Source organism: Hippopotamus amphibius, chromosome 6, assembly GCF_030028045.1.
Source record: "Hippopotamus amphibius kiboko isolate mHipAmp2 chromosome 6, mHipAmp2.hap2, whole genome shotgun sequence".
NCBI classification, from domain to species: Eukaryota; Metazoa; Chordata; class Mammalia; order Artiodactyla; family Hippopotamidae; genus Hippopotamus; species Hippopotamus amphibius.
Genome location: NC_080191.1, coordinates 146,526,868 through 146,548,934, shown reverse-complemented (window position 1 = coordinate 146,548,934; position 22,067 = coordinate 146,526,868). Strand labels below are relative to the sequence as shown.

The window sequence follows — 22,067 nt, the reverse complement described above, 5'->3', positions numbered from 1 at the left end:
AAAAAAAATGTTATGTGGACAATTTAAAGAGGTTACTTTAAGTTCTGTAGTCTAAAGGGAAAAACCACCTATCTCTAAATGTTGAGAGTGGAATAAAGGTGGTCAACTTTACAGTTGTCAAAGTACTGGCCTTTACTTAAAGTACTGTGGATTCCTCAAATCATAGCTGTATTTATTTTAAAAATTTAACATTACAAAAAAACTCCACATCTGTCGTTGTCCGTTCCTTTAATAGATTGAAGAATTAAGATAAATATCCCCTACTCACTACTTAATGATTTGTAAAGTTTAACAGGTTTTTGCTTATATTCAGCACCTAATACCACATTTACGTACTCCCTGGGGAAATGTGGGGTGGTGGTGGTGAGAGGGTGGGCACAGATGGTGGTGGTCGTTATGAAACAGGAAGAACATCTGAATAAATTATATGAGCCATTATTTTCACCTAATGTTGTAGAGTTACTGAGCCAGAAGAGACCTAAACGCCTTACTAAAGCCTTTCTCATGCTTTCAGAGAGATGAATTTGAATCGTCCAGGACAGATGGTTGCTATCAGGTTGAGTCTGTACTGAAAAACAAAATCTTAAAACATCTGGAATTGTTTGAAAAATACACACTCATTAGTTTATGTTAATAATAACAAAATGTGTGAAATGGATTTCAGGGCTTTTTTGGGGATATGTGTTGTTTATATGTTATGTTAAAAGAAAACTACCACAATCTGATAATGGAGTTGTAGAAATAATATGACTTTCCACTGCTGCAAAAAACACTTACTGAAGATCTGCTGTTAAAAATGTTTACAATGGAACTGACAAAACTGTATAGACTGCAGAATTCTACAAGTGACCCAGATACTTATACTGACTGATTTTACTAATTATTGATTTTATTCTTAGTTATTAGTTTTTGTCAAACTTTAGTTTCTAATATTCTCTACAGTTTCAGATCTTATTTTCTTTCCACTTTAAGATCTCTCCTCTGTAGATATAAAGACTAGTTGTCTTTTTACAAAGTTCTTTTATATTATTACATGCTGAATATAGCTAGAAATAACTGTATCTAAAAAAAGTATGTCTGAGGAAAGTCATGTCTCTATATTATTAAAAATGCAGTAGGAAATTTTAAAAAATTTTGTGTTTTGATCAGATTTGAAAAACTGCAGAATTCAATGAGTGCAAGAAAATCATGCTATAGGAAAAAATACAGACATTTTTAACAATGGTCATTACATTTGGAAAACATTAAGCTGGTGAGGAAATGCTACTGCTAGCAGTTAGAGAGCCAATAAATTCAGACTTGAATAACAGTATGACAGACTCCTTACACTTGGACATCTGTCCAGAAAGTAAAGATAGTTTAAACTGAAGATACTAAATCAGCATTTTTTTAAAGTATGAAGCATCAGAATCACCTGGGGCAAATGTTAAAAATACAGATTCTTAGAGTCAGACCTGCTGAATCAGAATTTCTGAGGACAGTCTGGGGAATCCGCATTTTTACAATCCAGGTCGTCTTTAATCTCACTGAAGTTTAAGAACCAATGCTCTGGTTTTCTCATTCTTCAAATTAGTTCTTTTAATATATACTTCTTTTAAATGTAAGTGTCTAAGTGAATAGCGAGATGAATTTTCACAAAGCTAACCCATCTTTGTTAACCATGACCCAGATAAAGACAGTAAATGCCAGAAGCTTCCCAGAACGCACCTCCAACCATCTTCCAATAGACAACCACTATCATGATGTCTAACACCACAGAGTAGTTCTGCATGTTTTGGAATTTTATATAAATGGATCATACAGTATATACATACTTTGTGTTAGACTTCTTTTGTACATTATATTAGTGCAATTCATTCATGTTGTTTAACGTAGCAGTAGTCCATTCAGCTTTTATTGTTTTGAAGTAGTCGACAGGATTCTGAAAGAGATACTCCCAGGCTAGGACACAGTCCCATCAAAGTAAACCCTCCTAATGCAGTTTGCTTTCCCAGGCTACTCTCTGTCCCTCTGTGCTACAGAGGGGACCCACAAGTTCTTACATTCTCCCAAGGGGAGACTGACAAGGTAGCACAGTGGGAAGCAAATAAGTGAATGAGAAGTAAGTAGGCTTATCTGGAGCCTGTAGTGGAGTGACATGTGCCAAACCTGCAACCCGACGTACATGGGACTACTTGAGACATTTCTGCAGACGTCTAAGAGCTGTCTTCTCCACATCTAAGAGAACTAAGGTGAAGCCAAGTCAGCCAAGGATTACGGGGCTCTGACCAGGCTAGGAAAAACCTGATCACTTATTTCACAAGCTGTTCCCTAATTGCATCAGAGACCAGCAGGATGATCAGAGAATGTAATAGTGAAAGTGTCTTCCCTGATGCCATTTCATCATGTAAGCCTCCTCTCCTCCCCATATATGTGGACACCATTTTAGAGAGAAGACAAAGGGTAGAAATAAGACAGCAATTTTCAAAATGTTTAAGCACTGCCTTAAGATATTATAAATTCTATCTCCTTTATATCAGACTAGGTTTTAAAGTGGCCAGGAGGAAAAGTTAATTTTTTTCCAGACTTCCCACTAGGTGGGAGCTCAAGGGGAAGAACACATTAAGTTGTTTAGGAAAACTCCACTTCTTCTGCACATCTGAATTGTAATGAGCAAATCTGCAACCATATACATGTTATAATTTCCTTCCATTCGCCTCTTAACAATCATCAAGATCTAGCTCAAATACAGCCTCATATTACAGCTCATCATTTAACAATGTTTCAAATTTGAAGCAAAAAAGCAAGAAATAAAGTGGTTTATATTTTTTTAGATACTTGATAAAATGATCTTGTTCGCTGAAATTGCTTGGCTTTTCAAACAAAGTAGTAGTATTCACTATGTCTTATCTACTACAAACTATATCCACCTGGCTTCTACTCCCACTATTGTTACCGCAGCTGCCTTTCTCAGGGGATCATCATGCTCCAGTTACCCAACCCAGTGTTGTCTTTGATTTGCATCCTGTTTAATTTCTCTGTACTACGTGACCAAAGCCACTTGTCTTTGTTAAAACTTGCATCACCCTGGTTTTCTTCCTGTTATCACTTTCCATCTCCTTTTCTGTCTTTTACTCATTCTTAAAATGCATTTTCCCCAAGATTTTGTCCTCATCTTTTGTTCTGTACCATCTCACAGGGTTGCCTAAATCATTTCTATCACAATAATATGCTGCAAGATCTGTACCTCTAGCTTTACCCTCTGCTGGGTTTCAGTCCCCATTTCCAACCATTGCCAGACATTTTCACATAGGTATCTCACCACCAATCAAATTCAGCATATACAAAATAAAGTCTTCTCTTCAATAAACTTCCACCTTATCTTCTCTGTCACAGTTACTGGCATCATCATCTACTCAATCACTAAGGATCAAAACTTAGGTTACTAAGTTGGAGCTGCCTAACTACAAGGAACAAAAACTGGTTCAAGTCTGCTTAAGAAAAGGTGGATTTAGGGAATTTGCAGGCTCAGTCCCTTGCTGGGGAACTAAGATCCTGCAAGCCGTGGGGCACAGCAGAAAAAACGGGGGGGGGGGGGGGGGGCACTCTTAAGAATTTAATGGGCAAAAATCACTGGCATCCAGGAACAAAGAAATCAGGCATAACTGTGCCACCTCAAGAATGGGACTGCAAAGCCAGAAACCAAGCCATTTCTATCTCTCACAGGGCCTCAGTCACTTGGTTCTGCAAGCCTACTTCATCCCCTTGCTTTGCTCTATGGATCAGCTTTCTCCGCTTCTTCACTATTTCCTTTAGACTTTGGCTTGCTTCACTGAGTCTGGACCAGATCTAAATCTTTTCATTTACATGTACACCAATACCTAGTAAGTCTCTGAATTTCATAGCTCAAATTCTTAAGAAAGTCGCTAAGTTTGGCCTAAGAGTTGTTTCTCCCTGGTAAGGTGTTCCATCAGCTGTGGTCACAAGTATGGAATCATGTGTTAGAAATGTGGCTATCTAATCCCTGACCTTCAGCAGTCAACTGTGGTTGTGTGTGTGTGATCCTGGATTATAAACTTGGCTATCTAATCCGACCTGTTCAGCACAGGCTAAGGGTAGAGGACTACTTCAAGGTGGCATAGGTATAGTGCTAGATGTGTCTTTATTCCTATCTCTGCCACCACCTTTCAGACTTTTTCTCTATTCTCCCTACCTCAGTCAGGGGAGCAATGGCCCTTTCTCTGTCCACTCAACTTCCACTGACTGCTCAGCATTTCCTTTCTTAGCCTTCCTCCACTATAACACTTGGCATTCAGGCTTGTCTTTCCCATTTGACTGTAAACTTAAAAGAGGAGATTACCTTATCCATCTTTACAGCTTTATTCTGATTTCAATAATTTTCCAGCATTTCCAAATATCGGATTCACATCCATGGTGTTTATTACTTCAGTATATTCTTCTTGAAATTAAATACCCTATTTCTGAATAATTACTATGTTTACATGATGATTATTATCTAAATTCTTTAAGTAAATGCACCAAATCTCTGTTGAAGGAAGGAGGGCAGGGGTTGCAGAGGGACAGATGAGTAGACCATATCACTATCTCAAGAAATGCTCCAATAACTAATATCAATATCGTTCATAAATAATAAAAATGGAGAATTTACAGAAATTGCATTAAAGTACAATTTCTTTTTATTTGGTGGTACGTCTAGCCAAGTTCTAAAGACTCAAAATCTCTGAGTAAAAGGCGAAAAGTTATACCAAGAGCTTCATTTATCAAGAGCCCACATAAGGACTTCTCTAGCAGTCCAGTAGTTAGTACTCTAGGCTTTCACTGCTGAGGGCGCAAATTCAATCCCTGGTCAGGGAACTAAGATTATCGCAAGCTGCATGGCGCGGCCGAAAAAAAAAAGAAAAAAAAAAAAAAGAGCCTACATATCACGTATCAAGAGCCCAAAGGAAGAACATGAAGAAATGTTTAGATTAATAGTTCTCAATGTCTGGTATGCATTAAGATCACCTATGGAGCTTTTCCAGCATGTTCTGGAGACTCTGATTCAAAGGGCCTAAGGTGGGGTGAGGCTTGGATACCACTATTTTTAAACTATGTTTCTGATATGTATCAAATGTTAGAGTTACTGTTCTAGGATATTTTAAAAAATGAGTACATGTAGATTAATTGTCTTTATATAAGCACATTTCAACTACTCTCACTTGCACAACTTCTGTAGAAATGAAGCATACAGAAAAGTGACAAACTGTTGCAACAGAACTGACAGAACCTTTTCTTTTGAAAAAATAAAACAATTTTCTAAAATTTGTCTATCAAAACCATTCTATGAAATTAAACATATAACATACCAGCAAAAAATCATTTATATATAATCTATGGTTTCTTTTTTAAAAACCCTAAAAACTAACAATACAGAAGGAATAGTCTAATACAAATACAAAACAAAATTAACTTAGAAATTTCTCAATAAGATCTTCAGCATCCTAAAAAGACTTTCAAAAAACTTAGTAATACTTATATATAATTAAGAACAGAACTTTCCCAAAACACTGCATTGTAGCAAATATATTTAAAGATGAACTTAACTGATAATTATGAGTGTTACAACGATAGCAGATACAACTACAATATATGCATATTATGGTAAAGAATAATACAGCATTATGAGAAGAATGACAAGATAGATACTCAGTCTTCAAGCTTTCTTTACATGTCATTTTGGAAGAGGGTCAAGCCATGTCAATTTAAAATAAAATTATTTTAGCTAAGAAGCAGATAATGTGATGAAGAAAAGCACAATAAATCAACCTTAGTCGCTCCAATCCAATAATCCTAAAAATAATAAATTTAAAGGCTAATTTATGTAAAGGCAAAATGCTAATTACCATCATATTAGAGGAAATTTGGTAACTACTACCCTTATAGAATTATGACATCACTACAGCAGTTTTTAAAAAGAAATTTTGTTCATTAGATGCTTGGATTAATGAAGATGTGAATTAAATACAGCCTCTCCATTTCAGCAGACTTCTTAAAAAGGCTGTCTTAATTTTCTTTAATTTCTTCACATTTCAATAAATTCCTATTGAATTTAAGCCAGAATAGATTAGTTGGACATTTTTATAACTTTATAAATTGTATTTAAACCCAGTATATTAAATTAATACATGTGCATAATTAGATATCTTAGATAAATTAAATACTAAGTCTGATGTATATTATACAAAGGCAGTATTTCAAACTCTATTAAGTCAATCCCACTGGTGGCAATTTATTGTAAAAAATGCTGAATGTGCTGTGGAATGGTGATGATCTATATAGTTGATAAGAATTTAATTTTATTAAGTCTTCTAGTTGGTTCCTATGACTAGGACCCCAGAGAAAATACAATTAAAGAAATCAATACCAATAGAAAATATATTAATTTTATTACAGGTTTAAAAGCAGAAAACAAATGAGCCACAACTAATGCATGGCAGAAATACAAAATAATGTCACCATGGTGTTTGATCAGCAGTATAGGAACTGACTTTGAAGAACTGATAATTTAATGTTCAAAGATTAGGCAATGAAATAAATCAATATGTGGGAAAAATAGGAGGAGGAAGAGTGCTAGTAAATATCAGAATAAACCTGAATTTTCTAAGTTCATTAGGAAGGAAAAGGACTACTGTGAAACTACAACCAGCACCAACTGCTGTAGTTTTATCTATAAAAATTTAAAACTCAAAACCTGTAGAAAACTCAAATATAAAATGTTTAATAAACTGGCTTTCTGATAACTCAAATGTTTACTTACAATTGAAGTTAATTTCTTAACTATTTATGAATATAATGTATCAAATTCAGAAGACAAGTGTTTTATACTATGCATTGTTTCTATTTAGAAAATTCTTTTTAGGATTTTATATTTTAAAAAGTGCATACAAGGTATAAGAGAGGCTTATCACAAATTTTCAAAACTCAGTATATTTTCCTCATCTCCAGTAATCTAGAAACCTATTAAAACAATCTGCACCAAAACTGAAACTGTCTTTAGTAAGATAAAAACAAGTATCTATTTGAAACTCATTTTGAAAATGTAGTCTCAGATAATTCAATTCAAAAGTGCTGACCATTGGTTTTCTCCAGAATACTGAGTTCTAAATGAACAAAATTTATATATAGTTTTCTAGTTTTTAAGAGAAGCACTTTTTGTTTCATTCGAAGGGTTACCTCCAATGGACTATATTAATAGAGAAATAGCACAATTCTTACTCAGTACCTAAATTTTCTTAGGCAGATATACGAGAGTTTTTGCCCCACAGTTTATGTACTAGTCTATGGGGCTTAGTAACAGCACCACTCTTGGGCTCACAACTATTATGGATTTTGTTTACATTTTGAGAAGAAGAAAATAAACACATCCCACAGGTCATAACTGAATCATAAACTGATTGATTCTACTTTAGTAAATGAAAGGCAATTCTAAAATGAAAAATAAAAATAGAATTAAGGCAGCTCTAAAAGAAAGTAAAACATCCACCCCAAATAGTGCTACTGTAGTATAACTCATTCCTTTAAAAACTGTGTGTAAAGGTAGACATAAAAGCCAATAGCAAAACAAGCATTGCACAGTTAATGGTGCAGCATCAGATGCTTTTACTTCAGTGAATGAAAAATAATGGCCACAACTCAAATGAAGGGTTAATTTATATGAATATATGCACCTTACCGGAGATGTTTATGTTTACTACCAGAGACGTCTTAGCAATTCCATATTCCTCACAAAGTCAGTATAATTGTTGTAAAAAAATCAATTGTGGTTCTGAATACCCATTCACAGTTGACCTCAACAATGTGTCTGATGTAGGAGACTGATTATCTGTGACAGGCAGAAGCATGTGGTGGTCCTCAGTCCCAAGTGGAAGAGTTAGTGGTAAAGTCATATCAGAAGGCTTCACATCCAAAGTTTCTGATAAAGGACTTTTTTGTATGGAATCTTGTTCACTCAAGGGATGATCCTCTATACTGGAATCTAGAATTTTATCTGCACCTGAAATAGAAGGGGAAAAAATTCACCATGTTTAAAAAAAAACAAAAACCCTGAGGAAGAGTCAATCTATTAACCATCCCCATAAACTTGCATTCCGACCCCACACTGTTTCTCTTTTGCTGATTTGCCCTTCTCATTATCTATACAAATCTATTACGGGTCTCAAGACTAGGTTCAAGCACAACTCCATCATAAATACGGACTTAATTGTTCTAGACCAGGGTAAGCTGCTTCTTATCTATTTTATCACTCATTTGTCAATTTTTCATATACCACCTTGTGACATCTATCTGTCTTACTGCTATGTAATATTCTACTTAGATATGCCTTGAATGTTCAATAGGCTATAAATTCCTTCAGAGTAAATGTCTAATTATACTTCTCTAATTCCTTCAAAGTACCTACTAGTGCTACACACACAATAAGTGCTCAGTTTGTTCACTGAATGTATTAATGAGTAGTTCATATTATTCTGTGAGTTCAAGTTCAGAGGTATGGCACTTTCATTTGTTTTCAGAAGTAAGAAATTCTGTTACTCAAGGGAGTAATTACCCCACTGACTAAAGATACATTTTTCCCTTCAAATTTTCCACTAGCTTTACCATGCTCCTGTCACCTCAAAGTACTGACATGATTTCAATCTCACTGTCCCTGTTAGACAAAACTGCATATTTGGTTTTTTAAAGTTATTAATTCTGTTTTTGCCAGACCATTCTTCAGTTCAATCTGCCAAGAATACAACCTGCACTCTCTTGTTGCAGTGACTCTCTTCACAGTGTTCTCTCTGCCTTGGATGAACATTCCCTTTCCCATCTCCACCTTCTGAACTCTTCTCCACCTTTCAGGTTCCCTGGAATTAAGCCTTTCCAATACCAACCTCAGAAGGACTTAATCTCTTCTTCAGTACTCCTGCATCTCTATTATATAAATCCTATGCTTTGTCTTGTATCATAGTTATTTATTTAGATTTCTGGTCTCCCACACCAGATTGTAAGCTCTTTGAGGACTAGGACTACTCCTTGTTCAACTTCACATACACATCCTTTTGATGTTTATGTTTACTGTCCAAGACTTACTATCATCTCTACACAGTGAAGAAGACGAGTGTTTTGTTTCTAAGCATGACAGAATGGTAAACACAGTGAAACTTTCTCAAGGATTCATTTTAAGCAACAGTCTAAAAATTCTGTAGTCTGGCTTTCCATTTCACATATTATAATAAGTTGGGGATACCTGTCTCCCTATTTTCTCTTATACATTTCTGGACTAGTGTTCACGATGCTCCTTTCTTCACGTAACTACAATAAACCCCAGATAACCCAGACTCTAGTATGGCAAAGAGTGATATATAGTTTATGTATTCTTTCATTCTTGAAATTGTTCATGTATCAGGTTTTTAAAGGAGGAACTATTTCAAGCAATGTTTACTACAAGGTCAACATGGAAAGAAGTTCAGAGCGAGCTCATTTGCACATCATAAAGCCACCTTCCTCATATGTGTGCACCTAGTTTAAAAACACATACCTAATTTAAACCGTTATACTGTGTATCTCAATACTTTAAGGAATGGTACAAACATGAGAGCACTAAATTTTTAAAAAACACAAGCATTTACCAGAATGGACTTTTGTTTTGTGTTTCTTTAAATTTTTAATATCTGTGTAAGAATTTCCACATAATTCACAGATAAATGGTCTTTCTCCTGAAAAACAAGTTAAAAAATTAAAATCTCAGTATTTCAGAAGATGCTAAGGCAAAAATATCAATGTTCATGAACACAATGCAAACATTATTAAATTGTTTAAATTTAGTTTCAAATTACCATTTTAATCTCTTGGTTCTAATACAGTGAAATGAAAACTTATATACACATAGGCACTCCTTTATACAAAGCATCCCTATTTCAAGGAATAATTGAGCATTTTCACTAACAGAAACTTCAAACTAAAAAAATAACTTACGCCTTTATTTCTATCAGACATTTAGTGAGTGCCAATTATATGCCAGATTCTGGCTAAGAGATGGAGCTGGGGAAAAAATGAATAATTATGGTTTCTGCTCTCACATAGCTTATAAATTAGAAGATCCTTTAAAAATACTCACAGAATAAAAATACTACAGAATTATAATTCTGAAATAAGAACTGTTCATTGCTTTATAATGCAAAGTAAGGAACATGAGGATATAGAAGTTGCCAATAAACTTATTAACTGTCTACTAGACGCTCACACTATCTAGATAGGAATTAGAGGAAATAGCTTTCAGAAAGAAAATGAACAGTACATTTTCAAAGTGGTGTTTTCCTTTGTCTTAAGATTTTTTGTATATTTCATATTTTCTTCATACAACTTATATACTACCTTTTACATTAACCATGTCAATATTAAAATATATTCCTAAAACTTGCATACTGTACATCGTTTAATAAGAAAACCTGATATCTTGTTATCTATTCCTTTTCATTTTTTGGTGTATCTGCAATTTAATCCAAATCATTTAAAAACTACTGATTATCTGGCACACTTCTTAGAAAATCAACACAATTCTTGACCAAATTTAATCCATACTCCAAACAACTGAAAAAACAAAATAAACAAATAAAAAGTTGATGTTCATACATTAAAATATAGCTATAGCTAGAGTATGACTAGATACCATATAGTCCATAATGGTTTAAAGTCAAGATTTACATAAAAAGAAATTAGAGAGAACAAACAATAATACGTTCTCCCTAAACACAGACCTGTATGGGATCGAAAGTGTTTGTTGAGCTCTCCTGAGGAAATAAAACTTTTCCCACAAATACCACATATGTATGGTTTTTCACCTAGATGGAAAATAAAAGATAGCGAAGTGGTGTACTATACCAATATAATATTTATCAATTACAATAAACTAAAGTAAGCTGTTCTAAAATATAATTTAAAATAAAACCTCTTCATATTGTACTTTAGAGGTATTTTCAGTGTGATCCAACTTAAATGAACATTAGTAATTACTTTACACTGTTCATGTAACCTGATGCTTTTCATGTAATAAAACTTTCCAAATATCCTTCTAGTAGACTAGAGGTGGGCCAGAAGTCTGATTTTTATATAATTAAAAACATGAAAATTCATCAATTCATATTTCAGTTCTTGCTAGCTACAAGATTAAAGGGGAATAAAATCATTTAGGAAAGATCTATTAAAAATTACCCTGCAAAAAATGAAAATCTTTGAACAGATTTTGCTTCAAAATTGATACTTTGGGTATGAAGCATCCATTTAATTTGCAAGTCTTAGACTGTGTAGAAAAAGTCCTAAGAAGTTATTAAATCAATATTCTACCCAAACTCACCCCAACCCCTTAACTTTATAGTTTTATCCAAGGGAAATGAAGCTTTGCGAGCCTAAGGAGTTTTTCGAAGGTCATAAAAAATGTCTTAAGTTTATATATTGTCAAAATTATCTGATTTTAATGTACATAAGTTACATGATAAAAAATTTCACCCACTGTGTATTATTCTAGAAAATAAGTGCTTTTCTATCTAATATTTATGTGAAAATCAGAAAAATAAAAAGCTTCAAGAAGCACAAACACAAAAGATATATAACTACAAAACCTATAACCTACTTTTTGTAAAGGCTCAATTTCCCTTTTTCTCTTATTTACAACTTCCCTTATTTTAATAATCTCTGTGTCAAATCCTTACCTGTATGTTTCCGAGAATGAGTGATAAGAGAACTAGAGACAGCAAATGCCTTCCCACAGGTATCACACACATAAGGCTTTTCTCCCGTATGCCTTCGAACGTGATAGGTCAATGTGCTGGCTTGGGCAAATCGCTGTCCACACCTATCACAGACATATGGCTTCTCTCCACTATGCTTCCTATTAGTAAATAAACATAAAGATATATGTTGGCAAGTAAAAAAATCTGAGGATCATGCCACATAGCAAACATTTTTCATACAATTTTTCATGCGGTATTTTATTTCATTTAACAGATCAAGAATATGTATTTAAAATCAACAGTTTTCAATGTATACTGTCAAGAATAAATGTTTTGGTTGTTATCAAAACATTAGTTCTGAGATCAGTTCAAAGTTTTGTCATCAGCTTTATGTGGTAGTCAAGTGTGCCCTTAATACTGCAGGCAATTATTTTTGCTTTTCCATTCACTCACTCTTCAAAACTCTTTCCTCAAACCTTCAGCACCTCCTCACCCATCCTCACTCTCAGCTGATGTCCTTGCTTCCCGTTTCACTGAGAAAAATTTAAGCAATGAGAAGAAAATTTCTACCACACAAATCTCTACCTACAGGCATCTGTATCTAGAGTTTGCTTTTCTTAACTCTAATATGAGAATGACAGTTCTTCCAAATCCAACTACTCCAGTTTGTATACCTAAGATACTACCCTCTTTGCCTACTCAGTGATCACTCCTGAAACTTCCTCCATCCTACATCATCTAGTTTCCCCACTCCTTTGGATAGTAGCATACATATATAGATACATCTCCCATCTTAAAAAAAAAAAAGACCCCTGACCTTACTTGCACCTCTATTTTTCTGCTCCCCTTTAGTAACATCTCGAGTCTCCAGCGGTTCTATTTTCATTTCTTTTCTACCAGCCTCTGCTAACATTGCTTTTGTCAAAACCACTGCTAACCTTTCACTTTGCCAAATCCAAGTCAATTCTTAGTCTTAATCTCCCTAACATCAGAATCTGACACAGTGATGGCTCCCTTCTGAAATGATTCCCTCCACCTGGATTCCAAGACAGCCTAATCTTCTGGTTTGCTCCTGTACTGGCAGCTCCTTCCTAGTCACTTCCGCTGGTTCTTGCCTATCTGCCAGAAAATCTTAGTTAGTGTGCCTCATGACTCCATCCTTTGATCTCTTTTCTATCCACCTCCATTCTATTGGTGACCTCATCTAATGTTACGACTTTAAATGCTATCTACTCAAAGCAGTCCCGACTTCCTGACTTAGATAACCAACTATCTATTGCATATTTCCATTCAGATGTCTAACAGTCATCTCAAATTTAACATGATCAGAACTCTACTCCTAAACTCCTGTAGTCCTACTTAAACTGCTTTATCCACAAATCTCCATTTCAGTTAATGGTAATTCTATCTTTTCAGATGCTCAGGCTCAAAACCCGAGAATTGTTTTTAATTCTACTCCTTTTCTCCTTTCATACCCCACATCTAATGTGCAGCAAATTCTGTTTGCTGTCCCTTTAAAATATGTCCAGGGTCTGACCACCACTACCTCTCTGACCTGAACCATCAACACTCTCACTTGGGTTTTAGCTATAGCTTCCTAACTGGTAACTTTGTTTCCACTCTTGCAATCCTTCCATCCTTTGCTTAACATAGCATCCAGAGTGATCCTCTTACAATGCAAACAAGATCAAGATCATATCACTTACTTCTTATTCTCAAGAGTAAAAGCTTTATAATGACTTACAAAACCTTCACCATCTGGACACCCTAACACCATTCCGATCTTACTTCCCTCCAGGCACCATGGCTCCCTTGTGGCTCCTTCACTGTGCTAAGAATATTGTGTGGTGGTATCACAATTAGAACTCTACTGTCCTGAATTCTCATACAATGGTCTATTTAAGACTATAGTGAATGACAGACTCAAAGATCAAACATCTGTTTTTTGTTTTTATTTTTACCTTGCATGAATCTTGAGATTGCTAGAAGTTGCAAATTGTAAATTGCATACATCACATTTATAGGGTTTTTCCTCACCATGATGCATGCGACTATGGAAGACTAGTTGGCATTTCTGAGCAAATCCTTTATCACACAATTCACATTTGTATGGCTTCTCACCTAAAAGTAAATAAAATTTATATTTAGAAGGAAATATTGTTTTAGTTGCTTAAGCCATACAAGCTTTCAAAAGCTCATCAACACTACTAGTTTCAGTATTCGGAAAATGTTAACTGCTAGAAGTAAAAAAGCAAATAGGATCTTTTTCCAGATTGATTATTGAAAAGACCAGTAGAGTTAAAAGAAATTAGTGTTTCTTAGTTCATAAAAGTGAAAGGTGATCAATGAGGGAAATATATAATGCATCTTAAAAAGTACAAATCTAAATGTACCAATAACGATAGATGTAGAGGCTGAGGAAGGAATGTATATATAATTTATGTTCAGAAGTGAACAAAGTCTAAGGAAGCAGATGGTAAGATGTGATGGCAAAATCTAAGAATCAGCCTCAGTTGTAATTACTTTCTATCAGTTTTAATATATTATCTGTTAAATATTTAGCAAGCTAGAATTAAGTTTATGATTATTTTAACTGTGAGGGAAAATGGTTTAGAGTTCATACACTGGGACTTCACAGTATCAGTTACAATAAAATGAACAGCCATTAAATACTTGGTCACAATTACAAAGACATTTTCCAGTCTAACATGCTCCAAACTTTCATGAATACAAGTGTATACCAAATTGTGGTTACAAACAGTCAACACTGTTATGTTAATATCTCTATAAAAATATTATTTCAGCCACAATATAAAAACAATTATACTTCCCACAAACCAGTCTTACCTGTATGAGTTCTTACATGCGTTTTCAGCTGGTTACATTGAGTAAATGCCTTTCCACACAAGTGGCAGACATAAGGTTTGACTCCTTTATGTATTCTCATGTGTCTTCTCAAGCTGCTGGCTTCTGAAAATACTTTCCCACATGTGTTACACATTGGTTTGGCCTTGGAATACCTCTGATCCAGCTCTTCCCCAGAGCTCTCCAGCTCGTAACAGTTCTTGACACTGGCTATATTAGACATAGAGTGTTCTTTCAGAGCACAGTTTGGCTGTGATTTTCCACGTTTCCGTTTCACTGTAACAGTTTGCACAATATCTTGTGCTGGAAAAGTATTTTCCACAACTGATGTCAATTCAAGTTCTGAATCATTTCTTTGTGCAACTTGTTCTATTACAGGTGTGGACAATTTATTTGCATCTAGAAACAATTCAACAGATGCATTCTCTAAAATGTCACTGGGATATTGCACTGTTTTATTCTGCCCTGTTTTCTGGGAATTGAAGGCCTTCTTCTTCTTTTTAGTTTGAGACGACTTCTTTGCTAAAGCCCCTTGTTTAGGATTTGCCTGAACTAAATCTGTAGACACTTCTGATTTCTCCCGACTGTTATAATCTCGTAGAGTAAGGAGACAAGTCTGTTGATTCAATTCAATGTTTCCAGTAATACTAGATATCTCTGTAGAAGAGGGATTAGCAATAAAAGCAAAATCTTCCATCTTTATTTTACATTTAGTGACCACCTCTTCCACTTTGAGATAGTCAGCAGCCTGATGGATTTCTTTAACATTCCAACTGTAAGGAAACAAGGCTAAATGACAATATTCTGATCAAAGAAAAAACGTTTTTGAAACAGAGCTACACAAATATTTCTGTCCTTTAAAGACCTAATGAAGCAGAATGATAAAAAAGGCTTAAGAGAACAAATTTATAAAAAATTTATTCACTCAGAATGTTTAGCCAAAAATCTCCAGTTTTACAGACAGAACTTGAAAAGATTAAAAGTAATGGATTATTCTTATGTACAACCATGGAAAAACAAAATGTTAAAATTTCTACTTGTTTAGAAAACACCTGGAACACAAAAGTAGTGGTTGGCAACTTACTGCTTCCTCCCATTTATCCTGAGGCCTCTTCAAATAGCAACCAACTTTTCTGGACTGGCGACAAGAAGAGTCTAAAAAAAAACTATTATCTTCCTCTGCTCCCCTGTGAGGGATTTTAACTGCACTTCTCAAACTTTCCTGTGCGTGTGAATCACCCAGGGATTTGTTCAGATTCAGCAAGTCTGCTTTGGGGCCTGAGCATCTGCATTTCTAACACACTCCCTGGTGATGCCAATGCTGCTGGTCCATGAATCACACCTGGAGGAACAAGGCTTTAGAACGCAGCAAGCTCTCTCTAGCAACCTTCCCAGCTTTTTTGTTTGCGATACCCAACCCAAATTAGCTGGACAGTTTGTCACAGAGTTGTGTAGAAAAATCTAATGTTCAACATTCCAATCAATATTTACAGAGCATCTACCATGTGTGGTACTGAAAGGGATATTAAGAAATATCCAATAGTCTCTGCCCTCTAGAAGTTTACAATGTAGTGAAAGGTTGGCTGTTCAATTACCGTAGCAATGGCTCTGGATTACTAGCTGAATTAATTAGGATAAATCAGCATCTTTGAGTGCTTCAGTTTTCTTAGCTGTAAAGTCACAGCGCTGAGTTGGTATTAACACTAAAAATATGCCCTTTTAATTATTTGAGGATGGATACATACATACACATAAATACATACACACACACACACACACACCCCTCTCAAGTAACCTTCTTACTTGTCGTTTTCCCCAGATAGTATTTAATTCCTCAGAAAAAAATACGTACATTTATAGGCTAGTTTGGAATCCTAACCACCACTTTTAGGGAACATTTTATTCTCTGGGAAAATCCACCCCAAGTTCCTAAGCATACTACAAATAAACTTTCAGAAAATAGTCTGTTTGTAAACTGACTCCCTTAGCTAAGAAAACATTACTTAAAATAGTCTTTCCTTATGGCCGTTGGCTATAATTTTGGAGCAAATAACGAATGGTCTTGGTAATCAAGTTAACTCTCTGTTTGCAAAGATATAGCATGAGTGCCCCAAACATAAATACAATCTTATTCATCTTTCATACAAAATGTTTTTTGCATGTATACAGCACTGTCACTCTCTAAAAACATTGCATTTCTTATGCATTTTTATTGATTTTGTTACAGTCTATTATTAAACTACAATAAATGAGAGACACTATTAGAATGAAAACCAAATTTACTCTATCACTTATTATACTTAGGTCTCAAATTATAATTGTGCTTAGTGCTTCATAAAATGAATCACAAACAAGGTAAGATAGCCTTTAAGACCTATACAAACTAGTATTGAGTCACACACTAATTGTTCAGTACTGAAACAGTAATTCATACAAATTATTTATATATTTCATAGATAAGCCTATAATCTCAGTTACAGTTAAGAGAAAACCAATCAGCATTTGTCAATTACTGATCTGCTTTTGTTTATAAGCATGACCTTAAAGTGCTTGCAAACTTGCTTTCACTTTTTGAACAGTCACCGAAAGTCATTTAATTACATGTTGCCAGGTATATGGCTAACTGCTTTGTATTAGTAATTATAATCCCCATTTTACATAAAAGTGAAGGATCAGATGTCCAAAGAAGTTAAGTAACTTGTTCAAAGACCTGAGTGCTAGAACTAAGACTTGATCAAGGTAATCTAGCTCCTGAGTCCACTTAATTCTTTATTATTCTGTTTTCTTAATCACTAAGTTGTACAGACTTTCTATTTTTGGTAAATGTTTTCTCTTGCATTTGTGACTGGGCTCCAACAATTAGCTCCCCAGCTCCCCAGGAAAGATATATCAAAAAAGACTGAGCCAAATATCTGGCTCTTCTTCACATTAGTTCTTTGCATGAAGGCTCAGAGTAAGGTGTTCTTCAGTGTGTTCCAATCAATTAAAGATTTTTCTGGCAAAGTTCTTTGAGAAAAGGAAACCACTGAATTGAAGATCAACTAAAATTCACTGGTTTTGTGATTATTTTATATTATGTATTCTAAATTTTTAGATCAGAGGCACTTGTATAACTAAATATTCAGTAAATTTAACTAATATCATGTGACGTTTATCTATGACACTGTTTTGTTCCTTTAATCAACTTACACAGAAATGACTCAAAAATTTCATTACATCAAAATTTAAAAGTAATTCCAAACAGTGTGAATGTTTCCTTTTCAATAGGATTAAGGAACATCCTGATTCCAGCTTTTCAAAGAAGTATATTTCCATTATAGGCTGCAATGTAAAGAGGGAAGGATTTTGCTTAATGTGTACATGCATCTGGAAAACAATGAGAGACTATTTAAGTGTTAAGAGTGGTTAGCAGTGGGTGGCAGAATTTCAGGTGTTTCCTTTTCTGTTTTTTTCCTAATTTTTCTCCAATAAATGTGGAATTAATGGGCTTGGAGAGTAGGATAGAGAAGAGGAAATAAAGGACGGAAACTAATGTTCATAGGGAGGTAGTAAGTTCTAAATCTTCACAGTAACAGTCAATGCAGTTTTTATCATCTCATTTTTACAGATGGAGAAAATGAGGCCCACAGAGGCTGTATCTTGCTCAGAGACATAGTGACTGACTGGCAAGATCTAATTCTAAAGTCCAAAATCTATGTCAGATGATGATCTATTCATGTTTACACTTTCATAAAAGATGGAGAAAAGAACACAGGAGTAATCTGATTGGCTTCTCTTTCCTTTTATCCCTACCACCTTTCCCAACAACCAGTAAACGTATTAGTATTAATCTAATTATACAGTTCATCAAGTATGAAAGACACAAAATCTGTATTACCAGATTCCTCAGAACCTACTTCTTGTCAGTGCAGTGACAGCATTAAGCACTTCAGAGAAGCAGTCTAGCATACTGGACCCAACTTAAGCATTAGCACTAATAGCTCTACCAAGACAACAGGAGTCACTGCCATTAAGATGCCAATGTAGTTATTTTCCTGAATCAAGATCAGGAAGAGGTCCTGCATGTTGCTATCTATGGCTTGAAATGGGAGCATTACTAAATGAACAGAGGTTCTTCCTTCTTTCTCCACCTATATCTCCCCACCCCAAACACCTTAAGAGGTAGGAGATAAAGAGTGAGAGAGAAGACCAGAGGAACATAAGGACCTAAAAGCAAGGGGAAATTGGAATTCAGTTAAAATTCATCATATTTTGATCTTTAAGTACACATAACTGAAATCACAGGCTTTGTTTCAGTAGATAAATGTGTGAAAAACCACGCTTTAATTGTATTAACCATCTGTACCTTTTGTGCTTATGAAATGTACTGTTTATCACAAATCAGTGATACTGACTTCTTTATTAAAAACAACACTGTGCACATCATTTGAAGACTAAGAGTTCAGGGACTGAATGGAAAAAATACTAATCTGTTTTAGCTCTAAATATTATTGACCAGCTTTTATAAGTGGAAATAAAACGTGTACCTTACCTGTCAAGATTTAAAGTTCCTGTGTATATAAACTCCAACAGTTTCTGAAATCCATCAGCCTTCACCTGACTCTGATCAAGAAAGACATTGTTCTCAGAAGTGCTTCTGTAGATCGCACCAAAATACTCACTAAACGAGGCAAGCACATTCCTATGAGCTTTAAACTGGAATTCCCCAATCACTATGGTGCAGTCACAAAGAAAACCTGCTTCCCGTTGTTTGTTCAGTCTCTCTAAAAGGTGCTCACAGTGATGCGAATACTGCATTTTGATATCAGAATCGAATTTTACCCTTGTTCTAAAAAACAAAAAGAAACAGTAAATCAGTAACCCTAAGTTTTCATCAAGCTTTTCACCCAAGCAATTGGTGACTGAAGAGACATAGAACACGAACAAGAATAAAGTCTGTTCTCATTTTATGCCCCCGCAAAATTCTTATCAGATATGAATAAAAATGCCGAAGGGATAAATGCCTTTCTAGCTTTTATCTCATCTTGGTCAACTAACACAATCCTTTGGACACATCAATAAATAGCGATGTTTGAAAACATTTCCACAAAGTGGGAAAAAAAAAAGCATCGCAAAATATCACGCTTTTGCATCAGTTGAACCTTCAGACTTTCAAGTTAAGTAGGCACACGTATATTACGAGAAAAAATTAATAAACACTAAGAAATGATTCCTTGGGACAAGTGGGGAAAGGACACAGTACAAGTTCTTTAAAATTGCTCTCAATCGGTTCTCGGCCTTTTGGCTAAGATCAAGTGTAAAGTTGCGCTCCAATCACTGAAACCTGTTAGCTTCCGCGGGGCACACAGTGGCTTCAAACGAAGGCGGGTGCCGAGGGGGCGGAGAATGAGCAGGGCCAAGAGTTGTCAAAGGTTCGGTCACTTGCCCCAGGAGGCCACACCCCCCGCTACCCACCCTCCACTGCAGGCGGCATCGGAGAGTGACAGCGAAATTCGGTCTCTCCCGGCTTCCGCCTGCCCCTGCCCTTCGCCCAGCTCCCACTCCCACGAATTCCCACAGCAGAGGTTGTGGCCAAAGCCAACACCCGGGCTGCCTCGCCCAAGCTTTCCACACTAACACCTTGACTACGACCTGAGCTCGAAGTCCAAGAAGCCTGCCCTCCAATGTCCCAAGGTCTGGAGAGAGCGGGCAGGGGGCGAACGCAGAACTCACCTATAGCAACCCAAGAGGGAACACAGTTTCTTCACTCTCTCTCCGCCATCTTTGAGGGACGTCACCGCGCCACGCTCCACCTCTCCCTGCTTCCTCCATGGCGACGTCACATCCGGCTCCGGGCGTTCGGTGGCAACACCGTAGGCTCTAGGACCATGGAGGTCCGACACCGGCCTAGGGGGGAACAGGCCGGCGTACAGAGACCCCGCTACCTAGCCTGCCAGGAACCGCCGGAAACAGGGAGAGTCTTGGACACGCTCACAGCGCCACGCCTGTATTCTTTTCTGGCTGGAGGACAGTCTGCATCACCGCGGACCTTTTGCCAGGAGCCAAATTGCGCGTTGCATGCTGGGGCTTGTAGTTAGCTGCTCGTCTTCTCCCATCATCCTCCCCTTCCCTGAGGCCCCCAAGAGTGGGAACAGCTGCTTTGTGTACTCGGTTTCTCCGCCATGGGAATTCCTGAGCTGAGACTAATCACCCGTGTTTTGTTTACGTACCGGGAAGCTCTTGGGAACCCATGACTCTTGTTTGCATCAGCCAACTGGAGCCCAGTTTCCCGGATATGCTTACCTGCTGATAGAAGTCTGAGACGCAGGAAAGCGGAGCAAAGCAGTAGGGTACACTGAGCATGCGCCTGGGGAAAGGTGGGCTTTATACCGGAAAAGGTTCTTCTGCGTCTGGACTAGAAACATTTTAATACAACTATTTACATCTTATTCAGATTTTGTACAGTGAGGGAAGGGGGTACCAGTTATCTGCGTAATATAACAAGACGCAGAAATGGTAAGTTAGGTCGTGCTGGTGTGTTAGGTTGAATTCTTTCATACTGCCCGCGAATATCATAATCTAAGAAATCCAAAACTTCAGGATGTTTTTCTCGTTCAAAGTTGTAGCACAGGGAGCTCAGCTCCGGTGCTCTGTGATGGGGTGTGGGAGGTGGGAGGGAGGTCCAAGACGGAGGGAATATATGTATACAGACAGCTGATTCACTTTGTCATACAGCAGAAACTAACACAGCATTGTAAAGCAACTGTACTCCAATTTAAAAAAAAAAAAACAGTTTTGTCAGGACCGTAGGAAATTTACTCCCCATCTTAAAAGACAGGCTTAACTTGAATTTATTCTTTTCTTCTCTCTCGAGATTTTTTTACAACCAGATTCTGTTTGCTCTCTTTGTAAATTATTTCTTCTGGGTAGGAATCATGTTTGTGAAAACAACAACAAAAACAACCACAACCCTTAGGCTTATAAGAAAAAAAATGAGGCCGGTTCTTTCTTGATTTCATCTTTATGGGTATAATTTTCTTTCTGATTTCATTTTATTTTTGTCAGAATCCTTTTTGGTAATTTATTAATTCAGAAATATTTGTCACCACTAGGTGTCAAATAGATGCTAACTATATGGGAAAAGCATAAAACATGATCTCTGGCGTTTAGAGAAATCAGCAATCTCAAGGGGAAAACCAAATGACTTGTAATACAGAGTGCTGCAGGCGACAAGCCTTACCAGTTTTTCCGCACTGTCTGATTACTCTTAGTAGGCTGTGCATTATATTATTTTTTCAGTATCAGGTTGTGAGTTGAATTTAAAACTTTTTTAAAGTCTGGAGCACTTCTTCCATGTGTAAGCTGTTAATAAAAAACAGTTGATGAACAAGTAAAATATCCAAGTTGAAAGTTCAAATTCCCAGGGTACTGCAAATTACTCTCGGGATTATGTTTTTTAAAAAGCCAGCATAAAGA

General features: G+C 36.1%; 1 protein-coding gene across 4 annotated transcripts; it reads right to left on the bottom strand.

Moving 5' to 3' along the window:
• Positions 1 to 5,434: 5,434 nt before the first annotated feature.
• On the bottom strand, positions 5,435 to 21,046 carry MYNN (myoneurin). 4 transcript variants are annotated; one of them, XR_009054359.1, is made up of 9 exons: positions 20,325 to 21,045; positions 19,144 to 19,440; positions 14,595 to 15,385; positions 13,709 to 13,868; positions 11,727 to 11,905; positions 10,776 to 10,859; positions 9,648 to 9,734; positions 7,712 to 8,032; positions 5,435 to 6,079 (listed from the first exon to the last, which is right to left on the bottom strand). XR_009054359.1 is itself a non-coding variant. In XM_057739626.1 (9 exons), the coding sequence occupies exons 3-9, from the start codon at positions 19,407 to 19,409 to the stop codon at positions 7,770 to 7,772; spliced, it is 1,830 nt and encodes a 609-aa protein (XP_057595609.1). In that variant the 5' UTR covers positions 19,410 to 19,440; positions 20,325 to 20,498; positions 20,895 to 20,905; the 3' UTR covers positions 6,401 to 7,769. The 4 variants fall into 4 exon arrangements, 3 of the variants coding, with proteins under 3 accessions (XP_057595609.1, XP_057595610.1, XP_057595611.1); XM_057739626.1 differs by lacking the exon at positions 5,435 to 6,079 and having other exon boundaries at positions 6,401 to 8,032; positions 20,325 to 20,498; positions 20,895 to 20,905; XM_057739627.1 differs by lacking the exons at positions 5,435 to 6,079; positions 10,776 to 10,859 and having other exon boundaries at positions 6,401 to 8,032.
• Between the last annotated feature and the right edge of the window lie 1,021 nt (positions 21,047 to 22,067).

Excerpts from the sequence above, each read along its gene's own strand:
- MYNN (XM_057739626.1), bottom strand. The coding sequence starts at position 19,409 with ATGCAGTATTCGCATCACTGTGAGCACCTTTTAGAGAGACTGAACAAA. Across the intron at positions 15,386-19,143 it reads GGAACTTTAAATCTTGACAG|TTGGAATGTTAAAGAAATCC; the intron begins GTAAGGTACACG and ends GTTTCCTTACAG. Across the intron at positions 9,735-10,775 it reads ACACTTTCGATCCCATACAG|GAGAAAGACCATTTATCTGT; the intron begins GTCTGTGTTTAG and ends CTTGTTTTTCAG.